Consider the following 22,121-nt stretch of genomic DNA (forward strand, 5'->3'; position numbering starts at 1 on the left):
TAGGTTATTCTTGGATTTCACTGATCAGAAGAGAAAACAAGAGAAATAAGTGATTGGAGAACAGTGAGAAATTCAGTTTTGCTTTTACTGTGCCTGATTTCTATTTAATCAACCAGGCAGAGTAGAAAAGACGAGAAGTCAAGAGGAAAGAGCAAGAGGCAAGGAAGAGATACCCAAATTCTCTGCTAGGTTTTGGATATCTAATAGTCACATAAACTTTCAACGTGAAAATGAAGATTAAAATATCAGTAATGTATATCTAAAGACAAGGGGATTTATTTTAAAAAATTAAGGGGCAAGACAAAAATCTATGAAAGTATCTGAGTGAATTCCAAATGCAGGCCAGATAAAATAAATTGTATTAGCATTATATCATAAAGAGGAAATAAGTAGTTTCCACGTGTTAAGTACTGCATCAGTACTAAGAAGTATTATCTTGTTTAAACTTTATAACAGGCCTTAAAAAGCTTTGTGTTAATATCAAATTTTCCTATTCATCGAATTTAATGCATTTGCCAAATGGAATAAAGCCAGTAGGTAATTTCTTGGGCTAAAATTTGAATCTACATGGAAGCCCCAACCTCACAGTCATTCCATTATAAAAAGAAATTTGTCTTAGATTAGGGAGAGGAACTTAGACCTTTTGGGAACTATGGACATTATACTTTTGTTCTTGTAAGGCTTTTAATGTTAAACTTCTACTTTTGTACTTATAAGTCTTTGATTTCCTCTGTTTATGTCCTTGGCAGAGTCTCCCAGGATAGCATATCATATGAATATTCATACCTCTCTGTTCTCTGAGTGACATGCCCAGCCATTGCTTGGAAGCCAGCTTTTCCCTGGATGACAAATAGTTTAAAATTTTATACTAACAAGTAGACAATCTCCTTCCTTTTTAGTTTTCCAGTCCACACTTCCATGAGCTTGTTCGCAAGGTACCCAAGCCCTTATGTTTTGTTAATGAGTGTCTTTTACTTAACTAATACAAAGAGATAAACAGTAGGACTCTTCAGTTCTGGGTCCCCAAGCTTACATAGCACATTAGTTCCAGCTTCATTAAGTACTAACACAGGAGTTACTAAACCTTCACATGTGGGAGCAAGTAAATAGAAACATCTTTCCATTTCTCTAGACAACCCTGCATATTATAAGGTTCTTATTTCTCCACCTGTGGTGATTTTCTCTGTTTTCTTGGCCTCCTGTGTTTCCTCCGAAGTGTGCCATTGAAAGATTTTTAAGGTTGCTACATCATGCCTATGATCTCTAGGGCCTGAAAGCCAATTTCCTTACAGTTCATCACAATCCAGTCAATTGAAGGCCAACAGGAGTCAAACTTAGCCTTGAAGAGTAAATATCATGTACAAATCAGAATTGTTGTCTAAATGAAAAACTATAAACCCTCTTCCCATCCCCACCCACCCCTGCCAGAGATCTCAGTGACGATGGTATAACGATGGTGGTTTGGTACACTTGATTTAATCATCGAAGGTATTTTAATAAGAAACTACATCTCATCTCATATCCACCTGCGCAAGGTCCACATTTGTACTATTCAAACCTGAATATATACAACACCAAAAAAAAAAAGTAGGTGATAGTAGGAATTTGACGCTGTAATGTGATTCGCTTCTTCCTTCTACCAGTTAATTGTTTGAACCTTCACCTTTCCTAAGCTACCAAACCTTAGGTGTGTAGAGTTAATGTCTCGCCATTTTCGCCATCTAGTGGCTATAAAGGTTATAGGTTTGGTTTTCAGATAGTTTTTTTTTTTCTTTCTTTTTATGACTTAGGGGGAAGGGGAGAGCTGGGGTCCAAGCAAAACAGTACCCGCCCCAAAAAAAAAGCTTGCTCAATTCAGATGACCGTCTTTCCACCCCCACTCACCCTTCACACTACCCCTATAGCTCCTATTAACCTTTGTTTTTTTCATATGCGCAGAGATGTCCGCGGGACCAAGGAACATACATCCCTGCATCCTGACATTGGGGGTGGGAGGGGTGGAAAACAGAATTCTTAGTTCTGTCATTTGCAAAGGACGGGGTTGGTGGCGGGGGGGGGGGGGGGTGGGGGGGACAGGGGAGGGAAGAAGGGTGGGGGAGAGTTTGTGCGAAGACCTCCATGGAGAAAAACACTGCCAGACTTTTCAGCAAGTTACACAGATGACCTAGTAACCCCAGCACCCTTCACATCGGCTTTGAACTACATAGAAATGAGAGAGAAAGGAAAGCAGTTTTAAAATAATAATAATAATAACAGTAATAATGGCAAAGGTTCCACCGCGGATCTTCGCAGGCAGGTCTTGCGGACCCCGTGGTGCCCAAAAGACAACCAACAACTCGTGCGTGGTCCGCTCTGCTCACCCTCCTGTGCCCAGCTTGAGTCTCCGATTTGATTTATTTGCTTATTTATTTATTTAGCCCCCCTTCCTCTTTTTTCCCACGCTCTCTTTGAACCCACACTTGGGGGTTGGGGGGGGGCAGAAGGAAAGGTAACCCGGGTCCCCTTCCTCCACTCCTCCACCAAACCACCGCAGCCCAGCGCGTGAATCTTCTCTTTGTTCATCCGAGGCTGGCTCTCCTCTACCCCCCCCGCCCCCCCTCCCCACCCCGGCAGAAGCACCTGCATGCTCTCCCTGGGTGACATTTGGCGCCGGGGCTGGTGGGTGGCTGGGGTGGAGCGAGCGGAGTCCACGGGGGCGGGGGCGGAGAAAGGTCAAGCCGAGGGAACAGGCAAGGAGACGCCTTTCCTAACCTGCGTGGCGGGCTTGGACCACGCGTGCGGATTTCTTTATTTCCTCCTTATTTATTGATCGCCCGAGCTGAGCAGCGCGGGGAGCTCTCAGGGGGGGGCGGGGTGGGGGTGGGGGGGGAGATGCAGGACCACCCACTGGCGGGGAAGCAGCGAGCAGCCCTCCCGCGCCCCCGCGCTGCCGCCCCGCGCCTGCAGCCTCCGCGCGCCTCCGAGAACCGCTGCCGACCCCGGCCCGGGTCCCCCCCGCCGCCGCCGCCGCCGCCGCCGCCGCCGCCGCTGCCGCCACCGCCGCGCCACCGCCTCCAGCCCGGCCGCCCCACGACGCACCGCCCCGGCCGGCCGAGGGGCGCAGCGGCCGCGCAGTAAGTTGGCCAGGAGCGAGCGTGTGTGTCCTCGGTTCTCGCCTCCCCCGCACCTTTTGAACTTGTTGCTGCTGCTCGGGGGCTCCACTGCGCCTGGATTTTTTTTGGGGGGGGAGGGAGGTGAGGCAGAGGAGGAGGTGGGGACGGGGTAGGGGGGGCACGGAGCGATGGGGGAAGGGGAAGAAGAGCTCGCTTGAGCTTTATTTATGCACCCTCGGCCCATCGGATCAGGCTGCTCCAGACCTGCAATCTCTTGTTCCTCTCGCTCGCTTTTTTCTTCCTTCCTTCCTTTTCCTCTCTTCTCTCTCTCCTCTCTTCTTTTCCTTTTCCGGGTGCACGGCGAGGAGAAAGTCTCTCTGCAACTCAGCCCCGGCGGCGCGCACTTCGCCAGGTAGGTACCGCGGGCCAGGCGCGTGGGGCGCCCAGACAGATGCTCTTGTCGCCAAGGCGGCGGCGGCGGCGGCCCGGGCGCCCAGCTGCTGGGCTCGGTGACAGTCACACTGCACCTGAGCTGAACTTGAGAAGAGAGTGAAGCGGCGAAGAGCAGAGAGAGAAAGAAAGAGAAAGAGAGGGGGCTTTTTTGACAAACACAGATGGTGTGCCGAGAGGGGCAGGAGGAGGATCTATATTAACGCCTCTCCACCACCGTGCTCCGGGGACCCTCATCTCCATCTCTGCAAAGACCAGAGGAGTAGGGGCAGCGAGCACACTTCCTGCGACCTGGGGCAGCTGGCTTGCAGAAGCATCTGGGAAGCTACAACAGGTCTTTCCCTCCCCCACCCTCATCCCCCTTTGGAGACTCCTTTGGCGGGAAGAACTACATGGACTAGAGGTTTGGAAGAGCTAAATGGGAAGGTGAAAGTATTCCACGGGTGACCCCTGTTGGCTTTTTTTTGGGGGGGGGTACTCTCCAAACTGACTCCATATATTCCCCAGACTGTGTGGTGAAGCTGTCAGAGACACCTGTCGCTGACCTGAAGTCACCTGTGTGCTTATTTGTGCCAGGAGGTGGCCTACTTCAAGTGCTGGCACAGACTTTGGGTTAGATTCTGTGGAGAGCAGTTGTTAGGACATTGCCATTTGCTTGCTTGTTGTTGTTGGTGGTGGTGGCTGTTTCCAATACCTGTCTGGGAAGGGCACTTGTTCTGAGAACTGAGACTTTGCTAGGCGCTCTCCCTTGGAAAAAGATTGAGAGCGACAAAGGCCCTTTCTAACCCAGTGTTCCCGTGTGACCCGAGGAAGGGAGTCAGTTGCTTCTGGGATTGACCACTGGTAGAAACAACTTGGTCCTCGTGGCCTCCAAGGGAAGGCGACATGGCGGCCGGTGTGGCGGCATGGCTGCCCTTCGCCAGGGCAGCGGCCATCGGGTGGATGCCAGTGGCCTCGGGGCCCATGCCAGCTCCCCCGAGGCAGGAGAGGAAGAGGACTCAGGATGCGCTCATTGTGCTGAATGTGAGTGGCACCCGTTTCCAGACGTGGCAGGACACCCTGGAACGGTACCCAGACACCCTGCTGGGCAGCTCTGAGAGAGACTTTTTCTACCATCCCGAGACTCAACAATATTTTTTTGACCGAGATCCTGACATCTTCCGCCATATCCTGAATTTCTATCGTACGGGGAAGCTCCACTATCCCCGCCATGAATGCATCTCTGCTTACGACGAAGAATTGGCCTTCTTTGGCCTCATCCCAGAGATCATTGGGGACTGCTGTTACGAGGAGTACAAGGACCGCAGGCGGGAGAACGCTGAGCGCCTGCAGGACGATGCTGACACCGACACCACGGGGGAGAGTGCCCTGCCCACCATGACAGCGCGCCAGAGGGTCTGGCGGGCCTTTGAGAACCCCCACACCAGCACCATGGCTCTGGTCTTCTACTATGTGACAGGCTTCTTCATTGCTGTCTCCGTCATCGCCAACGTGGTAGAAACAGTCCCATGTGGCTCCAGCCCGGGCCACATTAAAGAACTCCCTTGTGGGGAGCGGTATGCGGTGGCCTTCTTCTGCTTGGATACGGCCTGTGTCATGATCTTCACGGTGGAGTACTTGCTTCGCCTGGCTGCAGCACCTAGTCGTTACCGCTTCGTGCGCAGCGTCATGAGCATCATCGACGTGGTGGCCATCCTGCCCTATTACATTGGGCTGGTGATGACAGACAATGAGGATGTCAGTGGGGCCTTTGTCACACTCCGAGTCTTTCGAGTCTTCAGGATCTTTAAGTTTTCCCGCCATTCCCAAGGCCTCCGCATCCTGGGCTACACGCTGAAGAGCTGTGCCTCCGAGTTGGGCTTCTTGCTCTTTTCACTCACCATGGCTATCATCATTTTCGCCACCGTGATGTTCTACGCAGAGAAGGGGTCTTCGGCCAGTAAGTTCACCAGCATTCCTGCAGCCTTTTGGTACACCATCGTCACCATGACGACACTAGGGTAGGTGCCATCAAGGAAAGTGGGGTGGGGGTTGGAGGTGGATGGTGGGGTTGCCTGTGGACTTCATCGATGTTACATGAAATTTTGGAGATGTTAACTTTTTTTTCTTTCAAGGGATTTAGGAAAGTAGTATCTACATGATTTGGAACATAATTTTGACCTCTGAAATGGATCTGGCCTACAGATTGAGGTCCTAGGGGATTGTTGGCAAATAGGGATTAATGATGACTGAAAAGGACAAATACACAAAGAAGTTTTGAGAATTCCTCAAGATAGGGATTGTTAAAAACATATATTATGAGCACATAAAAATACAATGACAAAGTAAAGCAAAATGTATGTCCTAATAGGTATCCTAATTAACTATCTTCACCATACAGTGAAATGTGTAGAAAGTGCTTTGACACATGAAAACTGAGTTCCCTACATAGAGTGTAGTATTAGTTTTCATATTTATAATTCATGGCATGTATTTTTCTTCTAAGAATCTTAATTCTTAATTTACAACATTACATAAATAATATAGAGATTATTAGATATCTGTGTATATAAACATAAATATTGATATCCGAAATTTTTATGCCTCAGCACATGATCGCATATATGCACTGGAATTATGGCTGGTAAGTTATGTGTTTGGATATTAGTGCTGAAATTGATCGGCTCTACAAAATATAGTGGAATGGCATTTAGAACTCTAGATTCATAGTTACAAAGAAGCAGCACATAGCTGTCATTCATGATTTTCTTATAAGCTGCAGATCTTATCAGGCAATGGGTCCAAGTCTAGCACAATGGAAGATGGAAAAGTAGCTGATACCAATGCTCACCACAGCTAGGCTGCACTTTAGAATTTTTATCTTTATTTTCTCCTAGAATTCTCTCCTGTATCCTTTTATTTGGTTGTATAAAGTTTTGTGAAGCCAGAGTATATTCTGAATTCAGTTGGTATTTAAAATGAACTTTTATGGAGAGCAGGAACTTTCTTTCAATGATGTTGGAGAAAGAAGGAAGGTGTATAGTGATTAACAATGCTAATGAAACTTCAGAAAACCAAAGCATTTTCCTGATTAGAAAAATTCAATAAAATAAAAATACTGAGAGCATTTTATGCATTCTTAAATAAGCCAGATAGAGATCTGGGAGCCCTGTCTTCAGCTCCATGCTACTTTTCTGGCATAGGCAGTCAGCTCCCTAAGAATTTCATAATGGTTATAAGAAAAATGTTATACCAATGGTAGCCTTTTAACTCCTATGTTTCTGGTTAACTTAATTGATTTTGTAAAATGACATTATGGTTAAAGTCAGTTTAATTTTATTAGGCATATTGTATTGAATGGGATTTCTTTTGTTGTCTAATGACCAACAAATAGGACACTGTTATGTGAGGATACAATACAATGCTTCTGATGCTGATTTAGCCTTATGTAGATTTGAAGATCTATCTGTGGGCTTTTGAAAAGTGAACTGGTGAAATGCACACCATTTTGTTGATATTTTCCTTAATACTGTTGGCAACTTTAGGATGGCGATGAAGACCATGTAGACAGCATTAGCAGTGAGGTGCAAAGTCTTTTTAGAGGGTTTGTTTACTGTTTTTTGTATTGTCTCTGTGTCAGTTGAAATCAAGATTAAGGACAATTCAGTAGTGTGAGTAGCTGAGATTTTCATCATCTTACTAGTGAGGCATTTAATGTTACTTTCAGTCTTTAAGATTGAATTTAGGAATAATTACAATAAGTGTTGATGAATTGCTGAAAGTTCCAGATTTCAAAAGTTGCTGCAGCTTTAGAGGATGAGGTATGAAGTATAAACTTTTTGAAAATATTCAATAGTTTCAGCTAATGTCAAGATATGTCTGAGATATGATTAATCAAGAATCCTCCACTATTTCAGTGTTCTGATGCGGCTGTTATTATTAACAATGCTACAGTTGATTAGTTGTTGGCATTAGATGTGAAGAGGTGATCAGATCATTAGATGTAAAGAGGTATTTTTAGGAGTATTAGCTTATATAAACAATGTTTACATGGATAGCTAGAACTTTGTCATTCAGACTTAGCAGAATCACCTGATAATTCTTAGGTTAATTTGGTCACTATCCACTTGACTTTTTTAATTGAAAGGATATATTGTTGTATCTCAAATCTATCATGTATTTAAGTAAAAATTATTTGCTTCCTGAAATATGAAATAGAAGTTTAACCTTTCAGTAAAATTAATACTGTAAAATACAGAAATAAAAAGTATTTAGAATGGTTAAATAGTTCTTCTATTATCTTGTAATTTATTTATTCATTCATTCATTTACTCTTCTGGCCCCAGGGTGTTTGAACTCCAGGCTTCAGACTTGGTCTGCTTATACTCCACAACTTGAACCATGCTGCCGGCTTGGGTTTTTTCCTGGTTATTTTACATGGAGTCTGCTAGACTTTTCTGTCCTAATTGGCTTCAAGCCTTGAACCTCTGGAGCTCATCCTCCTAAATATCTAGGAGTGCAGGTGTGATACACCAGCCTTGACTTCTATTTCTTCCTTTGAGCATATTTATTGACTTACACAGGTTCCTGATTTCCTTTTTGCCCCTGACCTCTAGTTTTCCCTCAATAATGTCAGTTCTAATTATTGCCTGAAACTGTTGTAATAGGAAAAGAATCAGGAATTCCCCTTTTGTCCTAAACTTCTTTAAAAGATTACACACAGTTTGTATTTTTCATTCAGATGATGATATTTATATGTTGCTACATTTAGGAAATTTCTAAATGTCCAAGAATAAAAATAATTTTTGTGGACTGGGAAGATGGTTCAGTGGTAGAGCGCTTGCCTTGCATGCATGAGGCCCTGGGTTCTATTCCTCAGTGCCACATAAGCAGAAAAAGCCAGAAGTGGCATTGTGGCTCAAGTGGTAGAGCTCTACCCTTGAGCTAAATTGCTCAGGGACAGCTCCAGACCCAGAGTTCAAGCCCTGAAGCCCTGTGGGAGTTGTCCCTGAGCTCTTCAGCTCAAGGGTAGAGCTCTACCACTTGAGCCACAGTGCCATTTCTGATTTTCTGGATGGTTTATTGGAAATAAAAGTCTTATGGACTTTTCATGCCCGGCTGGCTTTGAACCATGATCCTCAGATCTCAGCCTCCTGAGTCGCTAGGATTATAGGCATGAGTCACTAAAATAAATTTTACTGTGTAAAAATTTATTTAGTAGAGTAAAACATTGGCTTATCATTTTATTTCATTCTCATGACTTTGGAGTTAGAAGTGAGTTCAGGTAGCATACTAAATATTTTGAGGAGTTATTACTGTATTGTTGGCCATGATTACTAACCATATTTAAAGTTTCTTATATATCATATTCATGGAATGAAACTGAAGAATTCACAAATGTCATTTCTATGGTTTATAATATCTTTAACTTTAAAATGTTATTTTTTTCAGTTTTCAATGTGGGAATGAAAAATGCCATGTGGCATTTATACAATAAAGTTTAGATTTAAAATGAAGTTTTGTGATTTTTATCTACATAAATGATTTTACTATTTCTGAGTAGATTTTAGAAAACAGAAAGTCTACTTTCTCTATCTTAAATAAATAGGATTTCTTTTATATTACATGTAACTTGTTACAGGTATGTATTTCATAAAACCCTCAGGAATTAGCTTTCTCAATTTTAATAAACTGGTGAATTATGATTTTTAAGAAATGAAATGTGGGGACTGTGAATGTAATTCTGTGTACAGGAGACCATGAATTCATTCCCCAGCACAAAACTAAACCAAACCAAAATGAAAAATTAATTTTCACAGCAGTTTTTCAAACATGGTGTCACTGCAAAACAATAGTGTTTGATCACTAGCCTTGAGCAAAAATGGTCACAGTGCCAGTGGCTAACACCTGTAATCCTAGCTGCTCAGGATGCTGAAATTTGAGGATCATGTTTCGAAGCCATCAAGGGCAGAAAAGGTCTGTGAAACTCTTATCTCCAATAAACTACTCAGAAAAAGTTGGAAGTGGCACTGTGGCTCAAGTGATAAAATGCTAGCCTTGAACACAAAAAGGCTCAGGGACAGAGCACAGGCCCTGAGTTCAAGTCCCAGGACTAGTAAAACAAACAAACAAAAAGAACTTTTAAATTTTCTTAAATTTATAAAACCATTATTTAGAGACCTTTAATATACCCAGCTTAATATTAAATGTCTTAATTCTGTTGTAGAGATTATTTGAATTAGAAATAATGTTTGACTAGGCATTCTAAAACAATATGTTTATTCTCCTAGCACATAAATCTTAAAACTTTAGCATGCATTTGATTGCAGACAGGAGTATGTCAGAAGGAAATAATTTGTGTTTTCTATACAGAGTAGAATATACTCTAGAAAGGGGACAGTTTATTCAGGGAGTCTGTTCTGTTAGGCTGATCTTTTCTTTTTTCCCGTTTCCTTTTAGACTAACAATTGGCTTGAACTTATTTTATTTTGACAGTCAAATCATTAATTCTGATCTTTCCTCCTCGTGATGTTCCTCTTCAAGCATGATTACTGAAGTAAAAAATTTCTAACTCCCTGATTATGCAATTTTAAGTGGAAAAATCCGAGCAGTTATTTAAATTTTATCATTTTATATAGGCAAAATTTTGTGTCTGACCCATAGTTAGTGACTAAAATAGCAATTCTTTTTGAACTTTCATTTGTTTGCTCATTTTTTTTCTGAAGATTGTTATACTCTAGTAATGTGTGCAATTATCTAGGATTGTTTTTGATTTTAGAGAGCTAGGCAATGGAATAAGTTGACTATTTATTCCACTGAATACTATGCATTTCTCTCCTAGGTCTATACTTTGCTACTTACCTTTCACGAAACTTCCTCAATATCGCTGCTGGCTTTATGTTTATATTACATAGCAAAAGTGGGCTTTGCTTTAAATATAGCCAGTCATCTTCATAGAATCTGGTATGAAACTTTGGTCCATTTGGGGGGAAAGCATTTAGTGACATCTGGCCTGATACAAAAGAAACTAAATCAATTACTTAGGTTATAAGAAAAGAACTGGCCTATGAGTAGCAGAAAATGTACAATTTGACCACTCATTCATTGGAAGAACAAAATAGTTTAAAAAATCACTGGAAAAGAAAGTATGATTTTCTCCCTTAGAATTAGAATTAGAATTAGAATTAGAATTACACATTCATTGTTTCCTTCTCACCACTCTTACAATGTTCTCTGAGCATGTATAGATAGAAAGATAATAGATAGATAGATAGATATGCTAATGTGAGAACAATGCATATGTGTATATATATATATGTGTGTGTGTGTGTGTGTGTATATATACATATATATATATGTATATACATATATGCATACAGCTTTAGCAGCTGTATTTGGGAGTGTAGGAAATAGTCTTGTATTGCCAAGAAACCCAATGGTGAAAGACCACCTCTTTGTTTCTGTTTACTTTGTGCAGCTCTTTGTGGTAATAGACTCCACTTAAATATTTTTACCTTTTAGTTCTTCCCTCTGAGAACTACCCTTTGCATTGGCCTTCTCCATGAAGCTGACTCACTCTCCCAATATTACATGTTTATTTGGAATTATCTTTGACACTGGTAAAATGCTATTTTACGTATAACTGATAGTTTTACTTCTTGTCTTCCTAATTAGATTGGCATGCTTTTGAGATTGAGTGTATGTATATCTCTTTTTTAAATTATATTTTATTGTAAAGATGCTCTAAGAGGGGTTACAGTTACATGAGTAAGATAAGAAGCTTACTATCCCTTCCCTCCCCTCCTCCCACTTCCCTCAACCCCCCTGTAAAGTTGTGAAGTTCATTTCCAATACGCTGTCTTGTGGGTATCATTGTTGCAATGGGTCATCCTGTGTCCTTGTTCCAGCATTTTGTTATTCCCCTTTCCCTCCTCAAGTTAGACAAATGCATATACCAGATGCAGGGTACCAAAATTAAGTACAGTGACAACAGGGAATATACTATAGGGAGAAGAACATGCAAAGGAAACAAAAAATCATAGTACACTAAAAAACAACAACAAAGAAAGGCCTCTTGTGTCCGTATCTTGGGGTTCATTTCACTTAACATCATCTTTTGTGGTCATATGTACATAGCTTTTGAGCTTTTCTGCTCATCTAATACAATTATCTTAGATGTATACTAATTATTGCAAATAAGGGAAATCATTTGTGACCTAATACCTGGTCTATTGCTTGAATATAGGAAATGATTTTGTGTTCATGTGTTAATGGTCATTGAGTGTGATGATTCTACACATCAAGGAGGGAACCTTATCCATGAACCTGAGGACTCACAATTAGCAATAATCTATTCATTTTATCAAACTCTTACCTTTGCTCAATGCCCAAAGTAATTAAATTTATTCTTTCAAGCATTTCCTTCTAAGGTACTGCTATCTTCCCTTATTTTTTTCTATTTTGACTAGGAAGGACTATAGGAATACTTCACATTTTTAACCATAACTAGTTCAATTGCAATGGTTAGAATGAGTGCTTGCCAGAGCTAGTTTTCTTAAATTGCTTGTTTTCTTGTGATGACAAGGTAAATTGTAAATACCTCTGGGAAGCATGAAGAGACTTCATAAAATAGGTCAATTAGCAAAGCAATAGATTGCCTTCAAGCTCATTTAAATATGAGGAGCTCCAGGAGACCTTGGCTCAAGAGTTACCTTGATGACACTTTATCACTACAAAGATGTTCTATCTCTTATCTGGAGCACACATGACATGTTTTGCTTTATCCAATTTATGCATAAAAATAGTGGAATGTACTGTCTTATAAATGTCACATATGTGACGTTGTTGGAAAGAAGTCCACATTGTAAAGGATTAAAAGGTAGATTATAAAGTGTAAACGTGAATATAAGTACATACTCTAGCATGCTGTAACCTATTTTGCCTTGGGAATTTTGACAAGTCTTATGTAATATAAATCTGAATCACAGAAAGTGTGGTGGGGGGAGTGCTGAACGAATTATCACAAGTTAATAGTGAGAAAAAATAACATTGAAAGAGTAGGATGGTAGTTGAAATGATGTCAAATCAGATGGGAAGGTTTTGTTCTGAAAACAGAAGGTCTTGCTTTTTTTTTTCTTCTGTTGTGTGGACTTAATTCACCCATCTCCCTCATTTTCTTCACTTTTAAGAGTTCCAGTAATAATTCTTTTGGAAATCCAAAGTAATACCAGTAGTTGTACTCTCAGAAAAAAAAAATGTGCTGTACATTTTCAGTTCATAATGACAGACTTTTGTGGATCACTTAGTATTTGTCATTAACACAGCAATGGATATAGAGTCAACCACTTAATATCAAGAAGCATGCATAACTAGAACTAGAATCCACAGAAAATTAAACAAAGATATAGTAGAGTAGCAGTGTGTGATAAGCAATGTGAAAGAAATAGATCTGAGACAGAAGTCTGCTTTCCCAATGGGATGACATTTGAGCTGCTGGCAAATGCAGAAGATGGAACAAGTCTAAGACTATCTGACATAGAGCTTTACAGCAGGACAGAAAAGTAGTGAGTATTATGTATATACCATATATGAAATGGTTGAGGTCACGGGGATTTTCATATTTTAGAGTAATGGTCATGTATAATGAGATCACTTGGGTAGGCAAATCAAATGTAGACATGAAATTTCCTTTATATTGCATTATACTAAACCTTCCTGCATTTGATATTTTTACTGTGACCTGTTAATTGTGGTGAGAGGTGGAATTTTTCATAATGGCTCTGGGAAGGTTACAGAGCGAGGAACATTTTGGATTTTAAAATTAGGGATAGTTAATATTTACAAAGATCTTAAGGTAGTAGAGAACTCCATACTTGAAACAAGTAGATTGAAAGGGCTGAGGAACCAATGGACTCTTAAGGGTGTTTGGGCAGAGATGAATTATAGACCACAGAGAAGACATCTGTGCTTTACAGTAGTTTTAATAGTAGATATGATTCGGAGGCTTAATGCAAACTTTTGTGAAGGTACTACCCAGTTCATTACTCAAATGTAGAAATAAGTTAAGTTGTTGGTAATCTTAGATTGAGATGTTCCTGAACACCATTGAATGCTCCACATGGAGCCTTGTACTGAATATTAGCAGTAAAATACCAGCACCAGTGGCTTATGACTCTAATCCTAGCTGCTTGGGAGGCCAAAACCTGAGGATCATGATTCAGTCAGCCCAGACAAGCAAATCTGAGAGATTCAGATAACTAATAAAAAGCCTGAAGTGGAGTTTGGCGCAAGCATTAAAGTATCAGTCTTGAGCTAAAAAAACTAAGTGAGAGTATGAGGCGCTAAATTTAAGCCACAATACTGACCCAAAGGAAAAAATAGCAATAATCTAGTAGTTAACACAAATTTAGATTTAAAAGCAAAAAAAAAAAAAAAAAAAGAGTTGGAAAAGCAAGACATAACATGGTAAGATACCATTACAGTTTTAAAATGAGCACAAATGCTAAAAATATTTTTCAAAAATTTAAATGACAGATTTAAACCTACCTTCTTTTTTGTACAAATTTTCACTTTTAATTAGATTTGCTGTTTTTACCTTCACTTAAAACTATTTATAAGATTGCCTAAAAATTAAGTATTTTATAATAGTATATAAATAACTTGTTTCTAACTCATTAAAGCTAGTTGAAATGAAAAAGTGAATATTTTAACTGAAAAGAAAATGAGTAGTGTTCAATAGATATGGAATTACAAGGGAAAATGACAGGATCATGTTAAAATTTTGAATATAGATTTCAAGATTAACTGCTGTCAATTCTAATATCAGTGCTGGAGAATATCACATTCATTTTGAATCTATTTAAAGGTTTTCCATTCCCCTTTTTTTAACTCACTTTGCAGTAGATACATATCTTCTCTAGGTATTTTGTTATTGTTATGAATTTGAAAGAGAAAATGACTTACCTGTCTTGAAATCTGTGAACACTGCCATATGTATTTTTCATTACAAATCAATTGGGAATATGTTTATAGCAGATGTATGATGAAAACTTGTACAGCTTTAAAAGAGCATTTGATTAAGAAACACCATGTTGGAGATTTAAACATAATCACAAATGGATAATTGAACAAACTTAGATTTAGAAGACAATAATTGAAGTCATATCACATACATACTGGCATTAATTTTTATTGCACATATATATGACATGATACATTATGGAGTGTATCACACACATATTCTTATATACTTGAAAGTAAGGGAATTGAGTGTGGCATCTTACTTTGGACTACTGTTTCCATGAAAACAGCTTCTCTTCATGTAATACTACATCCTGCCTAGAATTCTAAAAGGAAAACAAATTTCAAAAGGAATTGCTTCTATTACAAAAAAGGCTTAGTTATAGACTCCAAAAAGAATGTTATTTCCAGTTCTTCATAATTAGCCTCCCAATTTTGATCATGTTTTCGATAAAAGGCATTTGTTTAAAAAATAATTATGAATTTCGACTTGATACATGTTAAGCTGTTGTCTTTGTTTTTTAATGTAACATTCCTGCTTTGCATCAAAATTACATGGATTTGATGCAATATGTTAGAAGATTACACACTATTGTACTCTAATAAAAAAGAGTGCAATTTAGAAAGTGGCTATCAAATCTTTCTAACCAGAAAACATCTCAAGGTTGACGTGGTCCTAGCATACTGATAACTAAAAAGTCTATTGATATTCCAAAGAGCTTTACCATTTTCTTGAAAATTATCCAAGTACTTCATAGTCACCTAAATAAATGACAAGGTTATCTTATAAAAATATAAAAAGCAGGCTTTTTTCCTAGTCAGGTAGCAAATGTTCATAATATGTTCCAAAATATTTAAGTCAAACTTGGAGTAAAGTAAGAAATCATTTGACAGACTATTCAATTTTTCTAAACTTCTATTTTTCATTATTTCTCACAGTCTTCAGTGCCCAATTCCTAGAGGTATAAATGTTGCTATAAATATTACTGAAACATGTGAATATTGATGTATATTTTGGAAATGCAACATATATACAGAAGTACAAACACACAGACATGTGAATGAATAGTTTTTGCTTGTGGATATGTCTGTATATACCATTCTTCACATTTTTCTGTGAAAAGCCCAAATAAGCTATTGGTGATGATACTTCCAGGTGCTTTATAATAAATAAAACATGTACATGCAAAAAACAACTTATGAGGGGCTGGGAAGGTGGCTCAGTGGTAGTGTGCTTGCCTTGCATGAATGAGGCCTTGGGCTCGATTCCTCAGCACCAAATAGGCAGAAAAAGCTGGAAGTGGCTCAAGTGGTAGACTGCTAGCCTTGAGATGAAGAGCTCAGGGACAGTGCCCAGGCCCAGAGTTCAGGACCCATGACATTGGGAGGGAAGGGGGGTACTTATGACAGCTTTTTAGTTTCTATTTTCTATGTAACACCCTCACTAAATGTTATCTAAATTAATCTCTTCTACAATAATTCTCTAATTATTCATGAGAAAACCTATTAAATGCATAAAGTAATAGAAAATATACTGGCTGAAGAAAAACTACAAGTTCTAGTGTTAAGAACAACTAAATAAGAAAATATAGCTGCTTTGTTTTGGGGAGTTGGGACTGTGAGCTTTTAAAGTTATTGCTTTCCTAACACTGTGAGAGAAGGAAGACTAAGATTTCCTTAGAAAAAGATACAAGATAATGGATCAACAGAGCCTAATAAAACTGAGGAACATGGAATTAGGTTGGAACATCCAAGGAACAGAGGTGCTTACAAGAAATTAAAATGCAGAAAGTATGAAAGCAGCCTAGACTTCATAACACTTGCATACTCTTTGGTTTATTTTTCCTCTTTTTATAATTTTTGTCTTCAGTGTGAACAAAAAAGTTGGCTTGAAAGTATTGGATTTTCATCCTATGTATTGGATTTAAACTCTGCAGGACCTAAAGGTTAAAAAAATTACTGATGGATTCTTCGATTATAATTGAATATATAGAGGGATTTTGTAAAAATCCTACTGAATAATTGGTTTTAGATTGAACTGTTTAATTGGCTTCTCAGGTCTATACCAAGTGATTTTGAGTTTTTCCCATACGTATAGGTGAGGAAGTGGTAGCTATCTCCGTGAAAAGAGAACTGAACTTAAAATGCATTGTTTGACTATCAGCATAGCCGGAAATAAAAAATCATCCTCTCATCTCAAAGAGTGCTGTCGAAGCCATTTTTCAGTATTTTGTGGCTGTGGATACACGAGTTTTGGATATTGTTGTTAAAAATGGGTAAACCTATAATAAATGTAATAAATGTGATCTTATCACAGAAGTTTGGAAAATATCATCTCATGCAAACCCAGATGTTACCTAGGAATAAGTGACAATAGCAACAACTATGATGATAATAAAAATAAGTAATGAGATCTGAAGTGAAGCCTTGAAATTTGGATAGGAACTACTTTTAATCAAATGAGACAAGCTTATCCCAAGTTGGGTAAATAAGGAAGAATGTGTTATAAATTTTTTCTAATGCCTCTCTTCCTGAATAGAATATATGTGAGTAGAGAAAAGGAAGAAAGGGTAGAAGTAGAACAGAGGGAGAGAGTGGGGGATGGGCTAAAAGAGAGTAGAAGAGAGGGAGACAAAAAGGGAGGGAGACAGAGAGACAAGGGACAAAGAATGGGAGGAGAGAGAGAAGTGGAAGAATGTAATCTAACATTTTTGCTGGCACTAGGATCTGAATTCAAGGCCTTGAACTTACCAACGAGTCATATTCCTCCACTCTTCACTTTAGTATATTTTGCGGGTGATGTCTCCATTTTGTCTGGGCCAGCATCAGATCATGGTCCTCTCATACCACTGTGTCTGGCTTGTTTGCTGATGGGCAGGTCTAATTATTTTCTGTTTGATTTGGTTTGCTTTTCCCTTTTTTATTTACTTTTATTGGGAGGGTCTGGGCTGACCTCAAATAAGGATCCTTCCAAACTCACCTCCTGAGTAGTTGGGATTAAAATCATGAGTCACCTTTAATTAGGCAAAGGAAAAAGATATGTCTATTGTGCCCCTTGTTCCATGGCAGACCCTACCCATGGGAAAAAACTGTGTGCATTGTTTCCCTTGATTTGCTGCAGTGGTTGTGCAACCAAATAAAACAGATGAACCCAGACAATGACTAATCACTGAAAAATTGTTTAAGTTCAAGCACCGAAGCTAACTGAAAAGGAAAAAAAATCAAACTATTTTCATTAAAAGAAAAGAAATCAATAAAACATGTTCTGTAAAGCAAGTCCAGGTTTTAATATAAGAAGTGTTTTTTAGGGTAATGCAAGAGCAGATGCAGGAACAACAACATTTACAGGCTTGATCTCATGTCCCTGATCAGGTGTCCTAGTAGAACTTCATGCTCCCATTGGAGTCTTGAGCCACAAAATAAAGAGGCCATCTTATCTTCTCACACAAAAGATCAGTGGATGTGTGAAGAATCGCAGCTTCCTTTCCCCTGTACCTAAGGCCAGACAAAAGTATCAGCCACAGACCCCATGCAAAGGTCCTGACCCACTGTTCAGATTAAAAATATTGAAAACAGTATAGCTTCCAACCTTTACTCAAGATCTGTTTTAGTCAGCTCTATGAATCTTGTTCACCTTTCTTGTACTTAATTTGGAGGAATCTGTCAAATGGTTGAGCTACACATACAGTGTATTTTTAGTCAGTTATTTCTAAGCTGTCATTGTATTCCCATTTATATGTGGTGTCCTTAGGAACTAAATAAGAAAAGAAACACATGGTTCTGTAATGCTCTACCTGGAGCCATGTTATGCCTTAGGTGCCAGATGACAATTTTTTTTCTCTCTTCAAAGTACCCCAGACTTTAGTTGAAATCACTCCCACAGGTTTTATAACAATGCCTAAAACATTACTTTTTGGGTCATAGATGCTGAATAAAGATTTTCTTTTCCTTTGGCTGAAGAGTTAAAGGTCTGTTTAATTTTAGGAATGCCTTTCACTACTAGTACTTTCTACCTAGTTTTCCTGAAGCATTTAGATGTCTCTGATACCCAAAGCTCTGTAATCAGAAATAAACTTTCCACAGAAGCAGCGTTGAAATCAAACTACATCAAAAATTTCACAGGAGATAAACTTCTAGGACATTGACACTTCTTGGAAATGCAAATTCATTCTTCTTAAAACTATTTTCTGAACTCTTTCTTATTCATTATCTTTGACCATTGAAAGACATTGCCTGCATTTCTCTGCTGTTTCTCTTTTTTCTTTATGCGGTTGGCTTAGAGCAATGGCTATATGTTCTGGGTTATTTTTTCTAAGCTTCAGACAACAGCTTCTAGATTTATGTCACCAGGAAATGTTATGGCCTTGACTTTCATAGATTATCAGCATAAGAAATGGCCAATAGAATTTATCAATCTAATTTAAAACCATTATACTAGAATATTGTATATCTAGCGTGGTATTCCATATGGTATATATTAAGCTGTGCATATATATGGAAATGTATCTTCTGTCTTGCTTGTCAGTTCTATTAGTGTATACATAATTTCTGCCATAATTGATGGGAATTCATAATCATCATGGATGCATGCCACGATCAACAATTTCTGTTAATCATAGGTGAGAAACAGGCAAGGATTTCCTCATCTGCCATAAGCAATGATCTTAGTGTCAGATAAACACTGGGCATATTCTGTGCATTATGAGTAGATTTATTTGTTGTTCACATAGTTGTGAGATATCGACTGAACAAAATGTTGGAATCAATTGTCCCAATTTGAATTTAAATGCATTCTTTTATGAATGGATTCAAGAGAAATTATAGTAGCCCCAAATTAGCACTTTTATTTATACATTATATTTTTGTTTTATTTTTAATTTGGGGAAATGGTTTTCCCATTTTAAGTGGTCAATTCATGAAATAAATAAAAGAATAAATTATACACATTCCATGAATGTATATATATGTATTCTATGAATATATAAACACTTGATTCATTTAAAGATAGAGAAATATTATTCTTGCAGGATACAACAGTTGGCACAAAATGACATTTGATGTTTATTTAATGAGCCTCCCAAATAATATGTATTTTATGAGATGATGCTATTTACCTCATGTAGAATTCTTATTTATAGCCATTTAGCCATTTCTCACCACTCTCTTAAGATCATTATTCATTAACGTCAGTATAATAGCTGATGTGAAAAACTGAACAAATGTGAACACTGTCAGTTATCAGAAATAAATAAATTATCCAGAAGTATAAAAAAGAAATGCACAGTTGTATGTGTACCCATTGTAGCAAGTAAACACAAAGTTCAGATTTCAGTTAATTTGATGCATTGACACCGCCTTAAGAGTCTGACAATATTGTTGGCTGTGAAGGAAGTTATAAGCATAGGGAATTAAGTCATGTGTAGATGTGGGATTTTACACCAGTGATCAATGACCTTAAAACCAAGCTCTTCTCAGCAGCTAACCCTTCAGAGTCTCGAAGTTGTTTAAAATTTATTTGTGTTTGCATGAAATAAAAATTTGTAACAAATACTTCAATGCTCTGAAATGACCAATTTTCTGCTTGAGTTGAAAAGGTCAAGTCAAACATCAATTGAGATGAAATGTAACCTGAAATGCAACATTCTTCTGAGATTCATTTATCCAAATTAGTTTTTATGAGGCTAAATTGATTATGTTTTCATTTTCATACCCTTTCTAGGGTGGTAGTTAAGAAGATCTATTTTGCCTCTCAGACTTGTCATTTCTGGGCCTAACCCCCATAAGTCATTCAAACTTTGTTTTATGAAATGATTTTTGGGTCCTTCACTGTCTTGATTTTAATCCTTTGAAGTTGGTTTTACCAGAAAAGAGTATACTTGAATTTTGACCTACCATGACATCAGCAGTTTATGTCTCTGAAAAGAGCCCAAGTGCATTGACTTGCATCAATCTCCTCATAAAGTAACAGGTCTTCTATTTTTCCTTGAAATATGACAATATGCATTCTTCCTTTTCTTCTACTGTTACTATATCCTACTTAGGAATTAATTATACTGTATTTTTCAGCAATCTTATTACATTCAATCTTACGTATCTTTTATAATATCTGAGTCTTCTCATCAGTGTAATGGTTTATCTAGATTGTAGTGCTCAAAGTATCTACCCATATGTATATCCAGATGTTTAAAAATCCAGTAGGCTGGGAAGTGAGAAGGATGAGTACATTAAATAGTTATTCCAGCACTACAGTACGTTCCAGTTTTAGTGAACCAGAATCTGAGCTTTGTTCAGGTGTCTGATGATATTTCTCTTCATTCTGCAAGAGACATATCAAGAGACATATCTGAAGGACGTAATATGTCCTTCAGATAGAAGGACATGACCATAGACATTCTACTTATTTGATAAAATTCATTAAAAAACGAAATGGCCAAAGTCATCTTCTTTCATCATCATCATCATCATCATCTTTGATGCTCTCTGCTAATAAACTTTTTAAAAAATTTTACCATAGTCAGCTTGATTTTTATCTATAGTATTTTATTCCATGTAAATCTACATCATAGGCAATATGTTTATTTCACAGAGAAACAAATGTGACTCAGAAATGATTAGAATTTGTTCTTTTACCCAAACAGAAAGGCTGTATTATAAGCAGGAATGCATAGGCTTGGAAATTATTTTTAATTTTCACACAATTAGTAGTAGCGCTATAAACTGTCAGTCTAAAGTCTTTGATCAAAGCACTCAAGACTAGGAATAACAGAACTAAATTTCCTGCTCTTGAATTGTTTTCATAGACTATCATTGAGTATATAAGAATATTTTCTCTTGCAATGGACAGATTGATACTATTAAAGTGATATGTAAATTTTCCTCACTAGACATATGTTGATTTGTGATTTATGAAGATGAAAATTCCTAGTTTGAGTCATCCAGAATGAAAAAAAAATCTTAATATGAGCCTTCTTAAACATTTTAGTGGAAAGACAGATTATGCACCCATTTTTACTTTATCTCCTAGCACAAATAACTGGTTCTTGAAGTTATTATTTTCATATCTTGTGCTTGATGTTATTTTCTCAGCATCAGTAAAGTAATATATGACTGGATTGACCATATAACCATTATAATGGGAGGAGAGAATTGTTTATATTACTGTGTTAGAAATAGAAATTAAGCTAGGTTCTGGTGGCTCACACCTATAATCCTAGCTACTCATGAGGCTGAGTTCTGAGGATCGAGGTTCAAAGCCAGCCCAGGCAGGAAAGTCTGTGAGACTCTTGTAGAGATGATATTTAATACAAGAAGTTAGTTGTAGACTGCCTATTGGTCATATCAGCATTAACAGACATCTACTAAGTTTGAAAATGATATCAGCTTACCCTTACTAAATCAACAGAAAATATTTAACTTTTCTAATCTTTTTGCCTCCTGGAATTAATTTTATTATATCTATCATTATTATTATCATTATTATACTTCTCATGTTATATTATTTCTCATATTTGATTATACATAGTATGTAAAAGAAAATGCTATGATTACAAAATATATATGCATAAAGATATTTTCATCTCA

The 22,121-nt window shown here is 38.1% G+C and overlaps 1 protein-coding gene across 1 annotated transcript in view; it reads left to right on the forward strand.

Annotated features, from left to right (window-relative positions):
• Positions 1-4,427: 4,427 nt before the first annotated feature.
• Kcnd2 (potassium voltage-gated channel subfamily D member 2) overlaps positions 4,428-22,121 on the forward strand; it is a 475,705-nt gene continuing 458,011 nt past the window's right edge. Inside the window, exon 1 of the mRNA XM_042696032.1 lies at positions 4,428-5,542. Within this exon, the coding sequence (XP_042551966.1) occupies positions 4,428-5,542 (1,115 nt within the window). The remainder of the gene's footprint in view (positions 5,543-22,121) is intronic.

Source organism: Dipodomys spectabilis, unplaced genomic scaffold, assembly GCF_019054845.1.
Source record: "Dipodomys spectabilis isolate Male_0828 unplaced genomic scaffold, ASM1905484v1 ptg000197l, whole genome shotgun sequence".
NCBI classification, from domain to species: Eukaryota; Metazoa; Chordata; class Mammalia; order Rodentia; family Heteromyidae; genus Dipodomys; species Dipodomys spectabilis.